This window comes from Rhinoraja longicauda, chromosome 2 (genome assembly GCF_053455715.1).
Source record: "Rhinoraja longicauda isolate Sanriku21f chromosome 2, sRhiLon1.1, whole genome shotgun sequence".
Lineage (NCBI taxonomy): Eukaryota > Metazoa > Chordata > Chondrichthyes > Rajiformes > Arhynchobatidae > Rhinoraja > Rhinoraja longicauda.
The window spans coordinates 53,400,615-53,424,133 of NC_135954.1; the positions used below are offsets into that span (position 1 = coordinate 53,400,615).

Here is a 23,519-nt window from a genome sequence, read left to right on the forward strand (position 1 = left end):
TTAAATGTTTCTTCTTTCGTTAATCTTAGATAACGAGCGTAAATTACAACTGGTCGACCTGTGGTGCAATTGATTAATTCGCCAAGCTCACTGATACATGATGTAGAACAAATGTCAGCCTTTTATAAACCACACATAAGGACTGCACATTCAGAATGAGAACTTTACTCAGTCTTAAAGAGGAAATATATACAGTATTCTTTTAAAAAAATGTACCAACATCTGATACCAGAACAACATTACAACGAGAACTAAATCTTTATCTTTGAATATTTTCTGCATTCTTTGCATTGCTTTCTAGTAGTTTTTGACCTTGAACATATTTTTTTTGCGAGCACATTTATAGGACTCCAATGGTGCAGTGGAGTAGTCTGTTAAGCATCAACCTACTTTGAAGTTCAAATAAGGGATTGGGCTGAATGTCGGCCTTGTGGAACTTGGAGTCAGCACTCATCTCTGCAACTGGATCCTCGACTTCCTGACCAACAGACCACAATCAATGAGCAAAGGGGACAAATCATCCTCTACGATAACCCTCAGCACTGGTGTTCCGAGGGGATTTTTTTCTCAGCCCCCTTCTTTATTCCTTGTACACCCATGACTGTGCAGCCAAGTACAAATCCAACTGAATTTTCAAATTCACAGACGACACCACAGTAGTGGGCTGGATATCAAATAATAATGAGACAGAGTATAGGAAGGAGATTGAGAAACTTGTAACCTGGTGTCAAGACAACAACCTTTCTCTCAATGTCAGCAAGAGAAAAGACATAGTGATCTACTTCAGAAAGTAAAGCTGTATATATTTATGACATCAAAGAAGTAGAGATGGTTGAAACCTCCAAGTTCCCAGGAGTAAATATCACCAGCAACTTCCCCTGGACTAGCCATATCGATGCAATGGCCAAGAAAGCACTGACTTTATTTTCTTAAAAGGCTTAGGAAGTTCAGTATGTCCCTAACTGCACTCACCAACTTCTTCAGATGCAGCATAGGGTATATCACAGGATGGTTTGGGAACAACTCCATCCAAGACCGCAAAACATTGTAGAGAATTGTGGACGCAGCCCAGACCATTGCGCAAACCAACTTCTCTTCCATTAACTCCATCTACACCTCACACTGCCACAGCAAGGACACCAGCATAATCAAGGATGATTCTCACCCCGAACACTCCCTCTTCTCCCCTTTCCCATCAGGCAAGAGTGTGAAAACACATACCTCCAGAATCAGGGACAGTTTCTTCCCAGCTGTTATCAGGCAACTGAACCATCCTCTCACCACTGGAGAGTGGTCCTGACCATCTACGTCATTGTAGACTATCTTTAAGTGGACTTTACTTGACTTTATCTTGCATTTATGTTATTCCCTTTATCCTGCACCTGTACACTTGATTGTAATCATGTAGTCTTTCTGCTGACTGGGTACCATGTAACAATAAAGCTTTACAACGTACCTCGGTACATGTGACAATATACTAAACTAAACTAAAGTTGGGGGGGAAAAATCTTACCTCTACAATTAATTTTTAATGTGCTCCAGCACATTGACTCTGTGCCTTTAATTATTTTCTGTGATTCTTATCAGGAATAACACAGCCTAAAACACTGTGTGGCAAGAATTTATATTATCACGTGTAAATTAACTGTTTGAGTGCCTGATGGTGGATAATGATTTTGAAGTGTAAAGACCTCTGGTCTTATACTGTTACTGGAGAGATCAATTTCTGAGATATATTGCTAGAAGTAAATATAGGTTGAATTTTTATACCAAGTGCAAAACTGTTAAGAGTAATTCTTTGGGCATATTTAAAGCTTCAATTGGTGGAATATAATTTCATCTCTGAGAATCTTGCCATCAGGAAAAAGGTACAGGAGCTTGAAAATGGTGACATACAGGTTCAGAAACAACTTCTTCCAAACAACCCACAGGCTATTGACCACTGCAAACTCAAACTAAACTCTGAACTGTCTTGGTTGCACTAGGGACTTTGTTTTTTTTAAATTGCATTGTATTATATATATTTTTATTCATTGATCTTCTTATTTATTTATTTATTATGTTCTTGCGAGTAAGAATTTAATTGTTCCATTTCACTACATATGACAATTAAACTTTCTTAACCCATACCGGAGGGCACTGTGGCGTAACGGTGGAGCTATGGCCTTACAGCGCCAGAGACATGGAGTTCGATCCTAACTATGGATGCTGTCTGTACTAAGTATGTACATTCTCTCCGTGAACTGCCTGGGTTTTCTCCAAGATCTTTGGTTTCCTCTCACACTCCAAAGATGTACAGGTTTGTAGGTTAATTGGCTTGGTATAATTGTATAAAATGTAAAATTGTCCCTAGTGTGTGTAGGATAGTGTTAATGTATGATCACTGGTTGGTGTGGACTGGTTGGTCTGAAGGGCCTGTTTCCGCGCTGTATCTCTAAACTAAATTAAACTAACCATCCTTCTGACTCAGAAGCAAGGTTGTTCTCTGCCAAGGTGCTCCCTATTCTAAAACCTCACACTTTAAAACTACAAATCATACTGGAGTTGGAAATGCAATGGAAGCAAAGACTCTAGCAACATTTCTAGCAAGTGTCTGGATGACCATTTGAACAGTCAAGGCATGGAAGGTGAGGATCAAGTACTGGTTAAGGAGATTAGTAGAGATGGGAATTTAATTGTCAGCATAGATGGGTGGGCCGAAGGAATTGTTTCTGCGTTGTATGACTTTATGACCCAATGATGCTCAGTACCTAAGCAAATAAATGCATAATAAAAGTTTCGGACCCTTTTTGAACTTTGCTTTAACTCACAGCCAATATCACTGAATGTTGACTAAACACCATTGGAAAAACTGAATTTAAAATGCATTGTAAACCCTAATTAAATGGGAAGTCATTAAATGGGAAGTCATTATTTTAGCTAGTTTGGTGAGATACGCAGTGGAGGTGAAATTGCCAATAGCTTAAAGTAGCAAATTACATAATTAAATGGTCCTATTGCCATTATTATGTTGACCTGATTTTTTCAGTCTTGGTCTTTATTTTTCAATTTATATGTTTTAATGGCTTTGTCAAATATGAGGGATGTATCAATACTGGAGTGTAGAATATTTCTCCTCTTTCTGCATGCATTAAATAATCTCAGGTTGGTCACAGAGGGAACGTTCTTTTCCTTCAGCAGCAGGGAGGTTCACAGCCATTGACCCCACTCCAAAAGAGCATTCACAGCATTATAATTCCTTTAACCCACTTAACAACGATACTGCCTGCACGCTTTGCACCACGGGTCTTCTCCTTTAGGCTTAGTATACCTGGACGTCTTCTGTTAGCACTGAAATAAAAATTGATCTGGCTTCAATCAATCTTCAGCACCAGGGTGAAATGGTTTATAGCATTTTAAATGCACCTTTCAATCCACTTGCATATATGCCCTTAATTAAAGATCACACCAAAAATTGATGAATGTGTTGTGGATTTAGCATCTTTCCATATACCATTAAAAAAAAAATTCTGCCATGAAAGAGAATATCATCCTTCAACATTGGATTTAAAAAAAAATCATTTTTGGTTGAAAGCCAAAGCTAAATTATTTATAGCATACCAAACCCCCTTTGTGTTTAAACATCAAAACTGCTGAATTTTTTCAGAGGGTAGGAAATTTACAAACCTTCATTCAACCACCAGACACTATACAGTATATTGTATTGATTTTGTGACTGCTGCAACACTTTCTCTGATCCAAACTTCAAACATGGTTCAAATTTAAAACTTATCGACTTCTAAATATGGGCTATTTCCGCAAAACTCATTATTTCGTCAGTCAAGGCAACATCGGTATTGAAAAGGTTAACTCAATGATATATAAGTGAAAAATTCCAAATAACATTTATACAGTCCAAAGCACTCTCTTTACATTATCTTTATTACTGGATACAAAAAAGAAAGGGCTCCCTTTTCAAGCTGAAATGATCTCGTCCATTCAATTCAAATTCAACACTTGCTTCATTTATGCTGAAACAACAGATCGATCAATCGGAATGCATTTTAATGTTTACATTCTTTTGTGTAGTTCTGCAGTGTTAGCAAGATCACACTGTATCATTACAGGGCAAGAGTTGCTGGTGAGTCTGCATAATGTATCTTGAGTCTATCCTTCTTTATAATGTACTAAATATTCAGTGCTCGTCCCTGCTGGTTTCATAGTTCTATTTTCCAGCCATTCTGGGAATACAATATAGTGATAATGTTGCAGAAATCATGGGCCCATATAATTCTGGTAGTACTGAATGTGTCTTTCATTTTACTGGATTCAATGTAAAACATTTTTTATTCCCACCTCTCTTCAAGGCAACATTTTCCATTAAACAGCAGCACACACTTGTCCATTAACTCAGTTAACAAACAGAGAGTCATAGGGTTGTACAGCACAGAAACGGGCCCTTTGGGCCCAACTCTCCATGCTTACTGTGATGCCTATCTATGCAAATCCCATTTGCTCATATTCGACCTGTATCCCTCTTCTCCTTTCCCATCCAAGTTACCTATCCAAATATATTTTAAATGTTGTAATCGTATCTGCCTTTACAATTTCCTCTGGCAGCAGCTTTCTTATACCCGGCATCCTCTGCGTGCATAACTTACTCCCGCACCACCTTGAAATGTCTCTCCTTTCACCTTAAATCCATGCCTTCTAGTATCAGACACTCCTATTTGAGGAACGAAAACTCTTGACAGTCTCTTGCCCAGAGTAGGGAAATCAGGAGACCTGTAACTAGTGCTGCGCCTTAGGTTTGGCAGTGGGCCCATTGTTGTTTGTCATCCTTATCAATGATTTGGATGAGAATGTACAAGGCATGATTAGTAAGTTTGCAGATGACACTAAAGTGGGTGGTATTATAGACCGTGAAGATGGTGTCAAAAATTGCAGCCAGATCTTGATCAGTTGGGCATGTGGGCTGAGGAATGGTTGATGGAGTTTAATACAGAGAAATGTGTGTTGCATTTTGGCAGAACCAACACAATGAATGGTAGGGTACTGGGGAGTGTTGCAGAACAGAGGGTTTTAGGAGTGAAGGTACATAGCTCCTTGAAATTGGTGTAACAGGTAGCTAGGATGGTCAAGAAAGTTTTCAGCACTTTGGCCTTCATCGGTCAGGATATAGAGTATAGACATTGGTGGGTTATGTTACAGTTGTGCAAGATATTGGTGAGGCCATATTTAGAGTATTGTGTTCAGCTTTGATCACCCTGTTATAGGAAAGATGTTAAGCTGGATAGGGTGTAGAGATGTGTAGGTCATGAGGTGAACAGGTAGGGTAAATGCAAAGAGTCTTTTACTCAAAGAAGCGAAATCAGTAACCAGATGACGTAGGTTTAAGGTGAGGAGGGAAAAGATTTAATAGGAACCTGAGCGACAATTTTTTTTTACACAACGGGTGTGAGGTATATGGAATAAGCTCACTAATATCACACTATTAAAAAGCATTTGGACAGTTACATGGATAGGATAGGTTTGCAGGCATATGGGCCAAATGCAGGCAGGTGGGACTAGTGCAAATGGGGCATGTTTGCCACCCTGGGCAAGTTGGGCCAAAGAGCCTGTTTTCATGCTGTATAACTCCATGACTCAGTGAGAGTGGCTGTTAAATGTTGTAGTTGCACCCATTTCTACCACTTCCTCTATGCTTTATGTGAAAACGTTGTCCCGCAGATCCCTTTTAAAACGTTCCTGTAGCACCTGTTAGACCAACTCCCACTGATTATTGTCCGACAGTACAATCCCATCAAAGTGAACATGCCCTTCTTATTTCTCAATTCACCCATATTGCTTCACTGGATAATCCTGAGGAAGTACCACTCTGATCTTCTCCCTAAACAAAAATGCAACTCCCCCTCTTCTCCATCTATCTCTCCTGTAGCATCTGTACCCTGGAACCTTGAGCTGCCAGTCTGTGCCTTGTTCTGCCATGTTTCAGTATTAGCTATAATATCCCAATCCCATCTGTGTATCCATGTCCGAGGTTCATCTGCCTTATGAACCCTCAATCAAGAACTAGAACTAACATGCACTGAAAGTGAAAGAGGAAATTATCTGAGAGGCACCTTTTCCACACATGGAGGTAGGTATATGGAACCAGCTGCCAGATGAAGTTGTTGAAGCATGTACAATAAGAATACAGTGCCCTCCATAATGTTTGGGACAAAGACCCATCATTTATTTATTTGCTTCTTCACTCCACAATTTGAGATTTGTAATTAAAAAAAATCACATGTGGTAAAAGTGCACATTTACGGATTTTATTAAAGGGTAATTTTATACATTTTGGTTTCACCATGTAGAAATTACAGTGTTTATACATAGTCCCCCCATTTCAGGGCATCACAATGTTTGGGACACATGGCTTCACAGGCATTTGTAATTGCTCCGGTGTGTTTAATTGCCTCCTTAATGCAGGTATAAGAGAGCTCTCAGCAACTAGTCTTTCCTCCAGTCATTCCATCACCTTTGGAAACTTTTATTGCTGTTTATCAACATGGCCGGGTTACAGTTTGCCAAGAAGTACTTAAAAGAGCAACCACAGTTCTGGGAAAAGGTCTTGTGGACAGATGAGACGATGATTAACTTATATCAGAATGATGGCAAGAGCAAAGTACGGAGGAGAGAAGGAACTGCCCAAGATCCAAAGCATACCACCTCATCTGTGAAACATGGTGGTGGGGGTGTTATGGCCTGGGCATGTATGGCTACTGAAGGTACTGGCTCACTTATCTTTATTGATGACACAACTGCTGATGGTAGTAGCATATTGAATTCTGAAGTGTATAGACACATCCTATCTGCTCAAGTTCAAACAAATGCCTCAAAGCTCATTGGCCGGTGGTTCATTCTACAGCAAGACAATGATCCCAAACATACTGCTAAAGCAACAAAGGAATGTTTCAAAGTTAAAAAATGGTCAATTCTTGAATGGCCAAATCAATCACCTGATCTGAACCCAATTGAGCGAGCCGTTTATATGCTGAAGAGAAAACTGAAGGGGACTAGCCCCCAAAACAAGCATTAGCTAAAGATGGTTGTTATACAGGCCTGACAGAGCATCACCAGAGAAGACACCCAGCAACTGGTGATGTCCATGAATCGCAGACTTCAAGCAGTCATTGCACGCAAAGGATACGCAACAAAATACTAAACATAACTACTTTTATTTACTGTACATGACATAGCTGTGTCCGAAACGTGTGATTTTTTCTATTACAAATCTCAAATTGTGGAGTACAGAGGCAAATAAATAAATGATGGGTCTTTGTCTCAAACGTTATGGAGGGCACTGCATGTGAAGGACATTTGGATAGGAAAGCCTTTGAGGAATATGGGCCACATGGGGCAAATGGAACTCAATTGTGGCATCTTGATTGCCATGGACAAGATGGGATGAAGGACCTGCTTCTGTAGTTTATGACTGTAGTGCACTCGATGTACTGGAGTCCACCCATTTCAAGCATGCGGGCATCCTGAATGAATGAATACTTTATTGTCACATATGACAAGTCACAGTAAAAATCTTTGCTTGCATACCCAAGGTATGCAAATAGTCGCCAGATAAGGGCACTGACCAAGTTACAAAGTATACACAGCATCTGCGCCAGGTCCCCCTTTGTTCTCCCTCGCCCCCCCCTCCATTGTCCATTGTCCTTCCCCGTCCCTCACGGCGGTTCCCCCATGCCGGGTCTTCCTTTGTTCCTTCCCCCGGCAGTGATGTCCTCACTTCCACGTGGTTCATCCTCGTCTGTTAGTAGGCACCATCATCGACTGCCGCACTGAACTTTACACTATCGCTGCCGATCCTCTCCGGATGCCTCCGTGGCGCCGACCCAGGTCCCAGCCGCATGGCTCTGTCGATTTGCTGCAGGTGGGCTCGACCTCGGCCACGGGCCACGACCCGCCGGGGGCTCCAGCCTCGGCTACTCCGCGGCCCGCCGGGAGGTGTCTGCCTTATTGATCGATATGTAAATCTATCACTTTATGGCTTCAGACTACAGTAAAATTGTGGTATTCAAGCTTTAAAACCTCCAAGAGGATGTAATGCATGCCATAATTGAGTAAATATGAATACAACTCTCAAAATTGAAAGTATCGGAAAACACAGCAAATATTGTCCATGTAAAACGTTGCAGATGCTTAAAATCTGAAATAAAACAAAAAGGGCTGGAGAGAAACAAGAGTTCAGGAAGCAGTTGTGGAAACAGAAACAAGGTCAACATTTTATATTGATGAGTTGCATTGAGAATTAAATGTCACAAATGTGAAACAGTGACATGGTTACCCCCTCCACAGAAAACCTATCATTAATGTCAGCAGAGACTATATAATCTCAGCATAATTTGCTGATGAACGAGGCTGAAATGTAAACTTTCACTGAAATACTCACAGAACACGGTTTTAATTGAACATAGATGGGGCATACCTGACGAGGCTCTTGGCACTGTCAGGATCTTGTGCAGTTACTGCTCCAACCATAGATCCTGGTTTGGAATTTTCATAAACATCCATCACATAAAAGGGGAGTGAAAACACAGGCGGCTCGTCCACATCTCCAACAATGATTTTGAGGGAGGCAGTGTCCTTGAAGGGGCCCATGTTCCAAAAGCGAGGATCAATGTGAGTATTTTCGCCTTCAATCATCACAGTGTACACTTTCTTCTTTTCATGGTTCAGTGGCTGAAGCATGAATAGACCATAAAGATTATTCAATTTTAACAGCCCATTAAATTTAGAGAGAAGTCAAAAAAACAGTTTTGAAATCCAGATACATAAATTATTGTTACCTTCTTTAGAATAATAACCCCTTCTCTGGTATCTTTGTCAGTGGTAATGGTGAAAATGCCAAATCCATCTCCATCAATGATGCTGTAGCTCATGTCTGCATTCACACCAACGTCAGGATCAATTGCTTTAATCTTACCTACAGCTGTACCCACCATGGCTGACTCAGGGACATAGAGCTGGTAGTGTTCTGCAAATAGACAAAGGAGCATAACATAACGATAATCACTGACAGAACAACATCGCAGATACAAAGACCAATCATAAGTTAAACCAAAATATAGCATATAATGCTTTTATGTGCTTTCTTTATAAATGGATGTGAGCCAGAGGTCGTCTAGTCTTCCTGGCAGGAAACTCAGATCAATATATCTTCCAGCCCTCAACTGTTCCTAGATCTGTCCAAAATACACATGAGTCACATCATGTTCCATAGGAACTGTGCCAGTGGTTTGGTTCAAGTTAACTCAGCTGCAATGAATGTCAGAGATAGTCAGAGGTTGGGGGAATATTCTGTGGGGAGATGGGGGAGGGATTGGGAGGAGAAAGACTCTGACCAGAAGGAATATTTCAATTATTTTAATCGAATTACTGCAGTCGTGCAGTTACTGCTCCAACCATAAATCCTGGTTTGGAATTTTTTCCTGGGCCACATGTGCCCACCAACTTGAAGGGGCTCCTGCGGGCCTCAAATACGCCGATCTGCTTAATCATTGCTTCTCTTCCACTCTTGATGCCCTAGCTGTCAATGAAACTCTTCCCATCTGTTAAAGCCAGTAAACACCACATGCAAGCCACACGGTTCTGAATGTTGTGGCTTCCAGCTGGTTCTGGCATCCATCACACGATCAGTTGAGTTTAGTTTATTGTCACATGTATCGAGGTACATTGAAAAGCTTTTGTTGTGTGCTAACCAGTCAGCGGAAAGACAATACATGATTACAATCAAGACATTCACAGTATACAGATACATGATAAAGAGAATAGCATGAATAACGTTTTGTGCAAGATTAAGTCCAGTAAAGTCTGATCAAAGGTAGTCCGAGCATCTCCAATGAGGTAGATAGTAGCTCAGGACTGCTCTCCAGTTATTGGTAGATGGGTTCAGTTCAGTTGCCTGATGAAAGCTGGGAAGAAATTATCCCTGAATCTGGAGTTGTGCATTTTCACACTTCTCTACCTTTTGCCTGATGAGAGAGGGGTTTTCCTCTCCTCTGTTAAGTTTGTTCTCTTTTCCATGCTCAACCTACAAATAGGATAGAAATCCCGGCAATTTATTTCCTCCACTACCAGCCATATTTTTTAAAGCATATGTTGTGATGCTCTAAATATGAAATTTAATACAAAAATTCTGGAAATTCTTGGCAGGTCAGGCAGAAGATGTGGACTGGGAAACCACTAACGTTTGAGTTCTGGGAGCATTTGTCAGACCGGGAAAGAGAAAATAAAAGTTTTTAATCCCTTTCAGGCCCTGTTCCCCTACATGGGGATGCTTTGTGTTTTGGTAAAGATTCCTGCATCTGCAGGCTCTTATGTCTCCATCTTAAGTTCCTTCCTTTCTGTCCCTGTGACTCTCTTCAGTACGATGGCCCTGCCTTATAACCTTCCTCCAGCTTTGCCTGCTCCTGCATTCCGTCTTGCTTTGCATGTTCATTAGACAAGCTAAACTCTAGAATTTCCTCTCTGTATCGAGCTTCTGCGTGGCGGAAGCTTTCTTGAGGTGCCACAGCCGCGGTGCCCAAGCTGAAGGTTTGTCAGTTAGCAGTACTTCGCTCCAAAGTCTGTGGGGCCAGGGACTAGCCCAGAGGCTTGGCTCGGCCCACCTGAAGACTCGTCAGTTGGTGGGACCGGAAACCTGCCCGAAGGCTCATCAGACTTCGTAACGTTGGACGCGAGGAGCAAAGGCCGGTAGGCCGATGAACTGGGATATTGCCACCAGTGCCTTCAGGTAGGAGGCAGGAGGCGCCCACAGTACACAAAGATGGTTGGTCATGAAGAGGAGAGGGAGGTCAGATCGTGGGAACTGCTCTAGTACTTCGAGCATGCAGACAAAGCTGGCTTTGACTAATGGCACCATAAATGGCGGCATCAGCCTGTGTAATAAATGCGAATATAATTTATCTGAGCAGTTGCATATATGACAAATAAAGCACTATTGAACTATTGTATCTCGCCACCCTCTCTAGCCTGCAACCAAGATCTTGACTATCTTTGAGTCATCCTGCTAATATTTTTCCTAGTATGGCATGGAAGTTGGTCTTATGTTTCCATATAAGTGATCTTGGTTTTTATTATGATGAAGGTTTGCCAGTGCCTCTACCTTCTTGGAGGTTTACTGAGATTTAGCATGTCACTGAATATAAACGTCTACATATGCATTGTAGAAAGTATCTTTACTTTCTACAATGAGAAGTTGCAACATCTGAGTACGGCAATTCAAATGCACAGGAATACAAGAGGCTGCAGAGAGTCGTAGATTCAGCCCACTCCATCACGGAACATAGACCTCCCCAGCATCGAAAGCATACACAGCATCTACATGATGTGCTGCCTTAAGAAAGTGGCATCTATCAGTAAGGATGCCCACAATCCAGGCTATGCCCTCTTCTCGCAATTACCATTGGGCAGGAGGCACAGAAGCCTTAAGACCCACAGCACCAGAATCAGGAACAGCTTATTTCCTCCAACTACCAGGTTCCTGATCCGACCTGCACAACACTAATCCTACTTCAGTACAAGAACACTATGGACCGCCTTAAGCACTACCATTGATGTGTGTATTAAGAAACTTTAAATGCTGGTTTACACCGAAGATAGACACAAAATGGTGGAGTGGCTCAGCGGGACAGGCAGCATCTCTGGAGAGAAGGAATGGGTGATGTTTCGGGTCAAGACCGTTCTTCAGACTGAGAGTCAGGGGAAAGGGAAACGAGAGATATAGATAGCGAAAGAATATATATATAAGAAAATAACTGCAGATGCTGGTACAAATCGATTTATTCACAAAATGCTGGAGTAACTCAGCAGGTCAGGCAGCATCTCGGGAGAGAAGGAATGGGTGACGTTTCGGGTCGAGACCCTTCTTCAGACTGATGTCGGGGGTGGGACAAAGGAAGGATATAGGTGGAGACAGGAAGATAGAGGGAGATCTGGGAAGGAGGAGGGGAAGGGAGGGACAGAGGAGCTATCTGAAGTTGGAGAAGTCGACGTTCATACCACCGGGCCGCAGACTGCCCAGGCGAAATATGAGGTGCTGCTCCTCCAACTTCCGGCGGGCCTCACCATGGCACTGGAGGAGGCCCATGACAGAGAGGTCAGACTGGGAATGGGAGGGGGAGTTAAAGTGCTGGGCCACCGGGAGATCAGTTGCGTTAATGCGGACCGAGCGCAGGTGTTCAGCGAAGCGATCGCCGAGCCTGCGCTTGGTTTCGCCGATATAGATAAGTTGACATCTAGAGCAGCGGATGCAATAGATGAGGTTGGAGGAGGTGCAGGTGAACCTCTGTCTCACCTGGAAAGAATGTTGATTTGTTTTCTAATTGGAATTGTGACAAATATATTATTGTTGCAGTCTTTTTCTTTTCACAATCTTTGATAATTTGTGTATCATTTATTTTTTGTGTGTTGTCCATGTAGCTGTGATGCTCCTGAATTTCATGGTGCCTGTCCCTCACCTTACTTGTAATACTATAAACTCAACTTGACTTGACTAATAATGTAACTGTTTATCAAAGTGAGGAAATAAGAGACACTGTGAAAACAATACACTTATATGTGCCATCATAAATACATCTGAATTATGCCATACCCCTCTATCAAGAGAGTTTAACTTTAGAATATGCATTGCATGGATTAAAAATTGACACCTACTCTGCGGGAATCTGGGTGGATTGTCGTTGGCATCCATCAGCGTGATATTAATTGTTGTGGAGCCCGACAGCCCTCCGATCTGTCCGGCCATATCTTTGGCTTGAATGACAACAGAATACTGCTCTCTCGCTTCCCTGTCCATATTGGGTAAGGCTGTCCTGATGATTCCTGCAAAACAGTGGAAAGAAATCCAATCCTTTAGTATCCAGAGAAAATATCAGGGTATTTTGTGCAGAAATACCATTCTACAGAGGCATGTGGTGAGATTAAGTGTTATCTATCTGATATGTGTCCTGGGTTAGTAAATATAACAACCCCCCACCTCAAATTAAAAATAAATGGTTAAGTAAGCAAGTGTTGGTAATACGTATATCAACTAATTACAAATTAAGTACAATCATAATGCTTAAAGTTTAATAAAAAATATAAGAAAACTTCCTCTGAATATCATCAACTAAGAAACAAAGTAAACTTCACCAACTGAATTGATGTGATTTTTACCTCATTAATACATTTCTGTTCCAAACTTTTAAACTTTAATTAACTGGAGAATTCTGTCAAACCAAATCACCTACTGTTTACTTTCATAAATATATATACATCTTCAAGGACTGTAAATGACTCACAAGGTAATTAAAATGCCTTATTCACAACATTATTGTGAAATATGATTAATTTATGCCTGACTCTGCCTGAAGACACCAAATTTTAATATCTATTCTATCCTGAAAGGCTTCTGCTTCAACAATTTATAATCGTGCAATAACTTCAGTTGACTGAACTGCAAACTTTAACAAAAAACTTTTTGATTTAGCACTGAACGTGTTAACTAACAGGGAAATAAAGAGGATAAAATGTTAATTATACTGGTATGAACGTAAAACAGAAGTGATGCTTAATGAAGCCATACTTTGAGCAAAATGAGCTCAGAGAAGGGCTGCTCGTCCACTTCCTGCCACCCAACACTGTAAAGAGGAAAATCAAGAGATAAATGAGGTATTTAAGCTTGAAAGATAGACCAGACTATGTAGAAATCAAAGTTACTCATAACATGATTAGCGTTAATTTGGAATCTTTCAAATCAGGGTAACTGAACAGAAAGGTACATTGAAACTCAGGGTAGCAAAGATTATACAAGAACTTGGAAAAAATAGTATGACTCTAAACATGGGCAAATGGGACCAGCCCAAAATGGGGCATCTTGATCTGCATGGTTGAGTTGGGCTGAAGAGACTGTTTCTGTGCTGTATTTAAGCTATGACTCTACGGTCATTTGATTTCTGAGGCATGGCAGTAAAAGCAAAAACAAAACATGAAATCATCCAGGAGATAGTTAGGTATCGAGAAGGGGGAACTTAGAAGTTTAATCTTTTTGGATAAGCAAGAGCCAATTTAGTTGATTCATTTCACCCTTTTGATCTTGTAAATATCAATCGAGATTAAAATGGACAACACTTCCATATGGAATCTCACTTTTTAATTGATGGAGCGGCTGTCTGAAAAGTGTGTCTGCTCATCTTAACTGTACAGATGGAATTGGCTGCCATATAAACATTATCCTGTTAATACAAGCACTCATAACACCATTATATTTTTTTGTTTTGTTAAGTGTTTGTGAATGTGCTCATGGCAGGACACTGTATTTTGCAGAAAGCTGTGCATTTACTGACTCGCCTTTTTGCACTAGTGTTATTGGCTCCGACAAGCATGCCTCTTTTTAAAGTCATCCACCACGGATTGGCAACAGCTTAATTTATTTCAGTATCTTTATGAATAAATCATGCATAGACAATGTACACCACATGTGGCAATCAGGTTTTGAAAATGTTATGGTTGGTAATAAATGCTGAAGGAACAAACGAATTTGGCTGCAGAAGTAAATCTTTCCTCCAAAGTCCTGCGCTCCTGCAAGAACAAATCCTGACAGTGTATCATTGTATGGACAGTGTATCATACCAGTTGATGTATTTTCCTAATGGTACATCAATATATTGTGACAACATGTCCTTCCCAAGATCCACTCCGATCCGACCCCTGTCATCAGCAGACAGGCTAGAAGAAGCCTACAAGCAGCGCCTGGCTGCTGGAAAACACTGGCACTCTGGACTGAGCTGAGGCCACAGTCAAATGAGCCACAGTATGATTCAATTAGTGAATTTTGGATCAACAATCTGCACCTTGTCAGCCCTGCTCCTTATTAATTCATGAGTTCCAGCCTAAGGATAGAGGGGAAAGACTCAGAGAAAGGAGGACAGAAAGAAAGGGGGAAGAACGAGGAAGATCCTTTATTAATTGTGCCTCCTCAGTGACAGTGAAGGACGACGCTCCTGTGAGGACCTGGGACCTTTTTGTCACTATTGTTTACATTGGAAATAAAGTCTATTGTGGGAGTTCATTTTACTGTGAATGCCAGTAAAGTAATTGTTGATCTGGCGTCATGACAGATGCCGCAATATATATAAGTTTAAATAGCACTTTTACAATGTTAAATTAATTTTCAAAAATCCCTTAGTTCCATTGATTCTTACAATAGAGAAGGTAGCTATTTGGCTAATGTCTGTGCTGGCCAAATCACTACAGGCTATATATAATGGTTCTACATCCTTAGATCTTTGCAATAACATGGTCCAGTTTACTTCAAATAATTTACTGTGGATGTATTACTGTCTTGTTGTGTCTAATGTGCCTGTAAAGCTGCAGCATGTAAGAATGTCATTGTCCAGTTCACATGAATGATACTTTATTGTACGTACTGCGGTACCAAGGTACAGTGAAATGCTTTTTCTTTGCGTACAACCTAGGCCGTACACAGGTGTCACCACGTCTTGGCACCGACAAAGTTACAAAAGTACCAAACCGTCACATCCACTGACTGCCACCGCATATGGCAGCAGGCCTTGACCCCGCCCCATGCCAGTTCCCCCTTTGTTCTCAGTGACTCCCCCACCCCACATCCTATACCCGGGTGGTAGTGTGAACTGTGAGGAGATTGCTATGAGGTTGCAGGGTGACTTGGACAGGTTGTGTGTGTGTGGGCAGATGCATGTCAGATGCAGTTTAATGTGGATAAATGTGTGGTTATCCACTTTGGTGGTAAGAACAGGAAGGCAGATTATTATCTGAATGGTGTCAAGTTCGGAAATGGGGAAGTACAAAGAGATCTGGGTGTCCTTGTTCATCAGTCACTTAAAGTTAGCATGCAGGTACAGCAGGTAGTGAAGAAAGCTAATGGCATGTTGGCCTTTATGTCAAGAGGAGTTGAGTATAGGAGCAAAGAGGTCCTTCTGCAGTTGTACTAGGGCCCTAGTGAGACCGCACCTGGAGTACTGTGTGCAGTTTTGGTCTCTAAATTTGAGGAAGGATATTCCTGTTATTGAGGGTGAGCAGCATAGCTTCACTAGGTTAACTCCTGGAATGGCGGGACTTTGTATGGTGAAAGACTGGAGCGTCTAGGCTTGTATACTTTGGAATTTAGAAGGATGAGAGGGGATCTTATTGAAACATATAAGATTATTAAGGGATTGGACATGTTAGAGGCAGGAAACATGTTCCCAATGTTGGGGGAGTCCAGAACCAGTGGCCACAGTTTAAGAATAAGGCCATTTAGAACGGAGATGAGGAAAAACCTTTTCAGTCAGAGACTTGTAAATCTGTGGAATTCTCTGCCTCAGAAGGCAGTGGAGGCCAATTCTCTGGTTGTTTTCAAGAGAGAGCTGGATAGAGCTCTTAAAGATAGCGGAGTCAAGGGGTATGGGGCAGGAACGGGGTACTGATTGTGGATGATCAGCCATGATCACATTGAATGGTGATGCTGGCTCGAAGGGCCGAATGGCCTACTCCTGCACCTATTGTCTATACACCAGGTCCCCCTTTGGCCTCGGCGACCCCCCCCCCTACACTGGATCCCCCTTTGTTCTCGGCAGTTCTCCGCCGGGTCCCCTCATATCTGGTGCATATGGCACACTCTCTTGACTCTGGAGCATCCCCTTCAAATGTACAGGTGGTGGCAGAAAAATACATTTTTAAGGAAATCATATATGGTACTTTCGCAAAAGGAATTAAAACTAGAAAGCTAACAGAATGTTATTGTTTATTCCAAGGGAAATTAAAAATAAAATTAAGGAGGTTATGCTTCAATCACATAGGACTTTGTGAGTTTATATTGGAGTATTAGTGCCCTTATTTTAGGAAGGATATAAACTCACTGGATGCAGCTCAGAAAGCTTTACCAGACTAATATTTGGAATGGGTGGATTGTTCTCTGAAGAAAAACATGGACAGGTTAGGTTTGAGTCCCTGGAGTTGCAAGGGTGAGATGGGATTAGACTAAACTTAGCAGCTGTCTAAGTTGTCGGTACCAAGTTGTGGTACCTCAGTACCACACTTGGGGTACTCTGTGCAGTTCTGGTCACCCAACTACAAGAAGGTTGTCAGTAATTTGAAAAGGCTACAGAAGAGATTCACTAGGATGTTGCTGGTTTGCAGGCTTGAGTTGCAGGGGGATTGGTTACACTGGGATTTTCTTGGTTGGAGCATAGTACGCTGAAGAGTGTACAGGATCATGAGGGCATGGATAATAAAGTGAATACTCACAGTCTTTGCCAAGAGTAGAGTATTCTTAAATTTAAGGGCACAGGGTTAAGGTGAGAGAGGAGAGAATTAAGGGATAACTCGTGGTCACAATTTTTCATGGGGTAGTCTGTATCTGGAATGGGTTGATAGAAGATACAATTTTAAAAGACATTTGGACAGATGCCCATGACTGCAAGAAACTGCAGAGAATTGTGGATGTAATCCAGTTCATCACACAAACCGGACTCCCCACCACTGACTCAATCTACACTTCACGTTGCCACGGGAAAGCAGCCAACATAATCAAATACATTTCTACCCCTGGTTATTCCTTCTTCCCTCTGCTCCTGCCAGGCAGAAGGTACAGAAGCTTGAAAACACACACTACCAGACTCAGAAACAGCTTCTTCCTCTATTAGTCATTGAGTCATAGAGTTATCCAGCGTAAAAACAGGCCATTCGGCCCACTTGCCCACACCGGCCAACATGTGCTAGCTACACTCGTCCCACCTGACCCTAACCCAAATGTATGCATATGGATTTCTCTAACCTCAAGTAACTCCTGCATCCCTTCTCTCTCCAATCCCTCCCCCACCCATGTCGTACCAGCTTCAAAGACGTCTGGTTGAGTCTCATTGCTGTACTCATTTTTAACCGAACACACAGCTGACAATGGCTTGTTTCCTTTATCATTGTTACTTTTTTGCATATCTTTCACTCATTTGTTCCATGTCTCTCTACATCACTGTCTATATCTCTCATTTTCCTTTCCCGTGGCTCTTAGTCCAGTTGGTTCCATTTCCTCTCTTTACCTGTGGCACGACAAATTCTTTCTTTGTAGCCACTGCAAGGGAATGTTATAGGTTACTATTCATTTAATTTAGATAATGAGGAAAAACATTTTCACTCAGAGAGTTGTAAATCTGTGGAATTCTTTGCCTCAGAAGGCAGTGGAGGCCAATTCTCTGGATGCTTTCAAGAGAGAGTTAGATAGAGCTCTTAATGATAGTGGAGTCAAGAGGGTATGGGGAGAAGGCTGGAACGGGGTACTGATTGTGGATGATCAGCCATGATCACATTGAATGGCGGTGCTGGCTCGAAGGGCCAAATGGCCTACTCCTGCACCTATTATGTATTGTCTATTGTCATGATTTGTGGTAAAGTAAGCTTTCCTCACATCTCACATTCTTTAAGGTTTTAGGATTTAAAAGTTCCTTAAAGTCATCATGTGATTCCAAATCTCTTTTAGCTGAGCATTGGATATGCTCAGTTAGAATAGATTACCCATGGATTGGTTTTGATTCCTTCTAGTATTCAGAATTGTGGGTCAGAAGTTTTGGGGATGATACTGCTGAAAATATTGGACCAGATTGTCCTGGATCTGATCTGCAGGATAAACTCACCCTAATAGAGTCTGCTCATTTACACTAGTGTACAATGAATTTGCAAGGTGAGCTTAAATGTATTCAGGAATTGTCCCACAAAGTGTAGTGAGCAATAACTGGGCAATGGAGTGGTTTCTTGGTCTGTCTGTTTAGTGATGCCCATTATTTTTTTTCCATTGTCCATTTGTGGGACAATTCCTGAATACATTTAAGCTCACCTTGAAAATTCATTGTACACTAGTGTAAATGAGCAGACTCTATTAGGGTGAGTTTATCCTGCAGATCAGTTTATCCTGCAGATCAGATCCAGGACAATCTTTTCAGCAGTATCCCCAAACCTTCTGACCCACAATTCTGAATACTTGAAGGAATCAAAACCAATCCATGGATAATCAAACCCATCTAAATTAATCTCACATGTATGACATTGTTCTGCATATGTCCCAAAATAATATTTAGCAGTTGCAGGTATTGGGAACATAGATTGCAATAGGATCAATATGCAAATTAGGAGAGGATGCTCATTCCTTTGCTTCCTAAAATGTCTGCTGAAGCAAACATTGAAGTGTTAACTGCCAGACATTGATGAAGGTCAAACTGCCTTAGGTTAGGTTTTTTTTTTGTCCTGCCACCTGATGTGAAGGAGTCTGCTCTACGCAGCTCAAGTGAAAGTGGTTGAGCTGTTTGGCATGTCTGCTGTAGACAGTCCAGGTCTCACTGGCATAGAGAAGAGTGGTGAGTACCATTGCACGGTAGACCTTCAGCTTGGTGGTAAGGCTGAGTCCTCTCTGCTCCCAAACATTCTCACGGAGTCGCCCAAAGGCAGTGCTGCCTTTGGCAATCCTGTTGTTGACCTCAACGTCAATGTTCACCACTCGCGAGAGTGTACTACCCAGATAGGTAAAGCTGTCGACTGCCTGTAGATTCTGCCCCTTCACCTTGATGTGTGGTTCCTGGTAGGGCTTGCCAGGCGCGGGCTGGTACATAACTTCAGGCTTTTTGGTGCTAATGGAGAGACCAAAGTTGACACAGGCCTGTGAGAAGCAGTCCATTTCATGCTGCATCTTCTGCTCTGTGCTGGCGTTGAGGGTGCAGTCATCAGCAAACAAAAAATCTCTGACACAGAGGTCTTGGAACGGGCCGGAATCCCCAGCGTCCACATCCTCCTATGGAAAGCCCAAGCCAGATGGGCAGGCCATGTCGTCAGAATGCCCGAGAGTCGACTGCCAAAACAGCTTCTGTATGGAGAACTGAGTCAGGGCAAGCGCTCAGTAAGAGGATAGAAGAAACGGTTTAAGGACTCCCTCAAAGTGTCTCTCAAAGACTTGGACATCAACCTCAGCACTTGGGAGTCTCTTGCTCTGGACCGTCCAACCTGGCGTAGCAAGCTCACCACAGGAGCCCGTGCAACAGAGAACAGACGCACTGCAGAGGCCCAGAGGAAACGCACCGCGCACAAGGCCCGGGCTACCTCCACTTCCACTGCAGCAGCCATCCACCTGGGTCCTACGTGTGGGCGTGCCTTCCAGGCCCGGATTGGCCTCACCAGTCACTTCCGGACCCACAGTCACCAATCCTCCAACTGAAAGTGAAGTCATGGTCAACTTCGAACCCGAAGGACGAACAACAACAACAAGGTATTATGGAGTATTTCCTGTTGGCATGAATAAATCATGTTGTTAAGGCTAAATCAGAGTACATATAAAAAGGGAAATAAAGATTTTTTCCAAATATGCGATTGACAGTTGTCAAAGAGCTTTCCCGATAGAAACATCTCTTCCATCTAGTAATTTGTTTCTTGCAGTTTTCCAAACTCCATCAATGATGATTAGAGGTTACAGCTGGATGCCAATCATGTTATACTTCAATTTCTTACAAATGCCGTAAGGACTGCAAGCCTAAAAAGCCACCAGAATAGGAAATGAGTTCCATTTCATTCTAATTCACCAAACATTTTTGAAACAGGAATCTTGATATTTCTCTAAGGTCAGCTTGGAATAGATTTCCTAATTCTCTCCTTTTATTCACAAAATGCTGGAGTAACTCAGCAGGTCAGGCAGCATCTCGGGAGAGAAGGAATGGGTGACGTTTCGGGTCGAGACCCTAATTCTCTCCGTTGCCTCCATTCATTATGTTGCATGGGTATTTTCTGCTCACGTCAAAGGATTTTAAACTAGTGAAATTTACATTTTATATATAGAGTGCAATAACATTGTCTCATCCCTTAAGAGACGATCAATGTGAAAATATATAAAATGTGAGAACTTGTTGGTCCTCAAAAAATACAAAGTCTGAATATAGGCCAGGCAGAACTTGTGCTATCAAGAATTTCACCTTAATTAAGTTCCTGATGGAAATGAGTCACCCCGCTGGGAAAATAACCAATTGCAAAGACAAAAACAAAAATTCTGTTAAATCTCTACTTGAACCTATGAGGTGATCAACTTAAAACACATGAAAGCAATCTAATATTATTCAACCTCGACCCATTGCATTCCTCTGATAACATTCATAAGGTTCCAGAAGCACATATCCATTAATTATTCAGTTATCAGTATCTGTAATTATGCCCAGCTTTCAATCCTCTTCTTAATCAGTTCCTCATTCAGTTCTTTCTTTAAAGGATTTAATCAACACAGCAATACCCAGTTTTGTCGGGATGCGTTCCACACATTCCCAGCTCTGCGGGGAATAAGAGAAAGTAAATAATTCTTCTAATCTTCAGTCTTGCTTTAGGCTTGTTAATTTCATACTTGTGTTCTCTAGTTTTGCAATTGCCATGTAAATCAAATTAAACAGCAGCCTTGAAAGAAAAAAAAGTTGATTTTTTTTCTACCAATACCCTCCGTGTGCTTTGTACGAGTACAAATCCAGCTAAGCAGAACTAAACACATTACCTTAACAATATGTTTATATAATCCAGCTAAACATAATCAATACAACCAGTTAAAGTAACCTGGTTTAGTTGGGGAACACAGAACACATTACACATTTATAGCATGATTTCCTTTTAAATGTTTTTCCAGTGCTGCATTGCTCCCCTTAAATCTGTTACTTAAAAGGACAACATTACGTTAAAATCAGCAACACCGAGTTTATCTTAAGCTGCCATAAATCTAATGGATGCTTCTAAAAAAAACACAGAAGAAACATAGAAAATAGGTGCAGGAGGAGGCCATTTGGCCCTTCGAGCCAGCACCGCCATTCATTGTGATCATGGCGGATCATCCTCATTCAGTAACCCGTGACTGCCTTCTCCCCATATCTCTTGATTCCACTAGCCCCTAGAGCTCTATCTAACTCTCTTTTAAATTCATCCAGTGAATTGGCCGCTACTGCCTTCTGTGGCAGAGAATTCCTCAAATTCACAACTTTATGGGTGAAAAAGTTTTTTCTCATCTCAGTTTTAAATGGCCTTCCTTTTATTCTTAGGCTGTGGCCCCATAGTTCTGGTCTCCCCCAACATTGCGAACATTTTTCCTGCAAGAGTTGATTGAAAAAAATTCCAGAGTCTCATGAAGAAGAAGCTTTCTTTTGGCACGATAAATGTTGCATGGTCCATTGTTGGCTTCCATTTCAACACGACTGATTTGGCTTCATTCTATCAAAAGCCATAGTGGCCCTCCACTTCCTGTAACACCTGGACTAGTATTCCCGCAGTGTTCTAGTAACCACATCAACTGTGGTTCAGTTAGTCCCATCTTTGCCCCTGAGCCAGGAGGTTGTAGGCTCAAATCCTGCTGCACAAACCAAAGCTGAAACAGAATAGGTATTCCGCTGTCAATGGTGCCTTCTGGTAATTGTAATGCAAGGCCAAATCTCAGTTGTAAGTAAGAAAGAATACAATGGTGCTGCTCCAAAATTACTCCTGGTGTTCTGCAAATATATATTCTTCACAAATCATTGATAAAGAATGGATTCACTGATTTTTATCACCAATCTGTTTATAAGAACCTGGTGATTGCAAATTGTTTGCTGCATTTCATACACTACAGCAGGTATCGTGCTCCAAAATGTGAAAAGGTTGGTGGCACCCTGAGGTCATGAAAGAGGCCGGTAATTCTTTCTTTACCTCCCTTTGACTAGCCACCCTCTATTGAGGAAATGCAACAGAACATCAGATTGCTGCTCCACAGCTCAACGGTAGCACTAAAAATGGGTGCAAACATGAATATGTTCCATGGAAATCAAAAAGCTGCTGATGCTGGAAATCTGAAATAAAAATAGAAAATGCTGGAAACACTCAGCAGGTCAGGCAGCATCTGCAAAAAGAGAAACAGGGCTACAATTTCAAGTCAAACCCCTTTGTCAGAATGTGGTCCAACCGTGTTCAGTTCTGCTATATTGTCAGTACTCTATCGATGATGCAACAATTGCAGGCAGATGTCAAATTTCATTCTCACCATTAACTCCATCTACACTTCACGCTGGCTCAGGAAAGCAGCCAACAGAGTTAGATAGAGCTCTTAATGATAGCGGAATCAGGGGGTATGGGGAGAGGGCAGGAGCAGGGTACTGATTGTGAATGATCAGCCATGATCAAATTGAATGGCGGTGCTGGTTCGAAGGGCTGAATGGCCTATTCCTGCACCTATTGTCTATTGTCTATAACATAATCCAAACCTTATCCTACCCTGGTCATTCCTTCTCCTCCCTGCTCCCATTGTGCAGAAGGTACAGAAACTTAAAAGCATTCACTACCAAACTCAGGAACAGCTTATTTCCCTCTGTTAGCAGGCCACTGAACTGTTTGATTTTCCTCTACCCCATTGTGGATATTGGATTTTCTCTATGGAACTATTACATTACAATACTGAGAACTATATTCTGCACTCTGTATCTTCCCCTTTGCTCTACCTATTGTACTTG

At 41.8% G+C, this 23,519-nt stretch overlaps 1 protein-coding gene across 3 annotated transcripts in view; it reads right to left on the reverse strand.

Moving 5' to 3' along the window:
• LOC144604692 (cadherin-18-like) overlaps window positions 1-23,519 on the reverse strand; it is a 581,989-nt gene that overhangs the window by 38,039 nt on the left and 520,431 nt on the right. For all 3 annotated transcript variants that reach the window (XM_078419341.1, XM_078419347.1, XM_078419355.1), the window contains 3 exons: window positions 12,694-12,861; window positions 8,826-9,013; window positions 8,465-8,718 (listed from right to left, as the gene is read on the reverse strand). In XM_078419341.1, the coding sequence (XP_078275467.1) occupies window positions 8,465-8,718; window positions 8,826-9,013; window positions 12,694-12,861 (610 nt within the window). The remainder of the gene's footprint in view (window positions 1-8,464; window positions 8,719-8,825; window positions 9,014-12,693; window positions 12,862-23,519) is intronic.